The sequence below is a fragment of the Beauveria bassiana genome, assembly GCF_000280675.1.
Source record: "Beauveria bassiana ARSEF 2860 unplaced genomic scaffold BBA_S00126, whole genome shotgun sequence".
NCBI classification, from domain to species: domain Eukaryota; kingdom Fungi; phylum Ascomycota; class Sordariomycetes; order Hypocreales; family Cordycipitaceae; genus Beauveria; species Beauveria bassiana.
Genome location: NW_007930961.1, coordinates 5,970 through 7,603, shown reverse-complemented (window position 1 = coordinate 7,603; position 1,634 = coordinate 5,970). Strand labels below are relative to the sequence as shown.

The 1,634-nt window shown below is 44.4% G+C and overlaps 1 protein-coding gene across 1 annotated transcript; it reads left to right on the top strand.

Annotated features, from left to right (window-relative positions):
• Positions 1 to 502: 502 nt before the first annotated feature.
• BBA_10315 (uncharacterized protein) lies at positions 503 to 1,384 on the top strand (the record flags this gene model as incomplete). Its single annotated transcript, XM_008605412.1, has 1 exon — positions 503 to 1,384. The coding sequence occupies one exon, from the start codon at positions 503 to 505 to the stop codon at positions 1,382 to 1,384; it is 882 nt and encodes a 293-aa protein (XP_008603634.1).
• Positions 1,385 to 1,634: the final 250 nt, after the last annotated feature.

Below are 1,634 nucleotides of genomic sequence, written 5' to 3'. Positions count from 1 at the left end.
ACTAAAACGGTCGATTCCGACCGATATAGTACTTATAGAATATTATAATTCTATTAACTAATTCTTAGTCTTAAATAAAGGATTTATTTAAAGTAATAAGTTACTAGTTACTTTTATTTATATATAGAAATATTAGTATTAAATACCTTTATAGCTTAATATTAATACTATAAGGGTTAGGGCTATAATTATCTATTATAATCTACTAGGTCTACTATAACTTTATTAGGGTTAGGGTTAATAGCTTTATATTAATGTAGTATTATTTTAATGTTCCTATTTAGGTAAGACCTGGGCTGCGATACCTTAAGGGGGTTAAATACTTGTTGCCACCTACTGTAAGCCCCTATCTTTTAATCAGAATATTTTTTAACTTGGCTTCACTAGAACTTAAACTAAGCTCGACGCCTCCTTTGCCTCCTTTGCCTCCTTTGCCTCCTATTTGCTCTAAACTTTCCAGCATCTTTTATTTACCTCCGTGTTCCGATAAGAAAAGCTCAAAATGGAGAGCGATGGCGTTGACACTGGCTCATCTCAGAAAGCGTCGTACGATGGTTCGACGACGGAAGCAGCGCCTAAGAAAGACAACAAAGGCAAAGAGAGAGAGATCAAATTTGGCAGTCGCCTACAAGCATCTGGGCGAATGGCTTTGAACGCTGCTTTTTCAGCGCAGCCATCTCTTGCTGGACCTAGCAATGGCAAGGCCTCCACGGGCCTTACTCAGGATCAAGGCCCGGTATCCAAAATTTCACTGCCAGAGGCTTCACGCAGCCAGGGCACTCCTGCGCTTAGTGGTTCTTTGCGAAAGGATCCCCATACCTTCAGCCAAGCATCCCTCAAGTACGACGCGTTTCTCAATGCGACGCCGCAGGTGCAAGATGCGTTCCAGGCCACTATTCAGAGCGGCGAATCAGTACATAATTCGTCGTTCCGGGAGCAGACAACGGATGACGGTGCGGATGTCGTCAAATTACTTTCAATGCCAGAAGAACAGCCAGAATACATGGAGTTCGATGAATTGCTATCAGAGCAAGAAGCCGCTCGCCTTCAAGAAGCCTTCTTTGCTAATAGTGCTTCGCAACCGGCTTTGGATCGCCTTCTTAGCTTCAGCCCAGGGTTTGTTCTTGATGCAAACCTCTCCTGCGAAGCGAAATTACACACCGGCATCGACGACACGGGGGTTGCTCGCGACATATGGTTGCAGCAATGGCATGATGTTCTCAGCTCATACACGGATGAGGTGTGGGGAGATCTGAGGTTCTTGGTAGAGGGCGCTAAGCGCGAAATCGAAAGCGCTCGATCACAAGCGCACATGCAAAGCCCTGAGTCAAAGGCTTTAGAACGCCTCAGGCAAATTCTAGCTCACATACGAGGCCACATCTAAGCGGCGGTTTGTAGTAACGTGGTTGCTGTGTCAACCACGTACTGGGTAGTGACGGTTTGTTTCTTACCTCAGGGAACGCGGTACATGTCAAACACCAAACATGATCAATGGAATTGCCAGGCCAGTCAATAACCCGTTAGCGCATACTCTTTATTTGTGATATACCTCAGTAAAGGGCAGTGACAACATAATGATGCTTCTCCACTCAGCGAAAGCTAAAGGTAGGTAGTAAACAATACCTTATAGATTA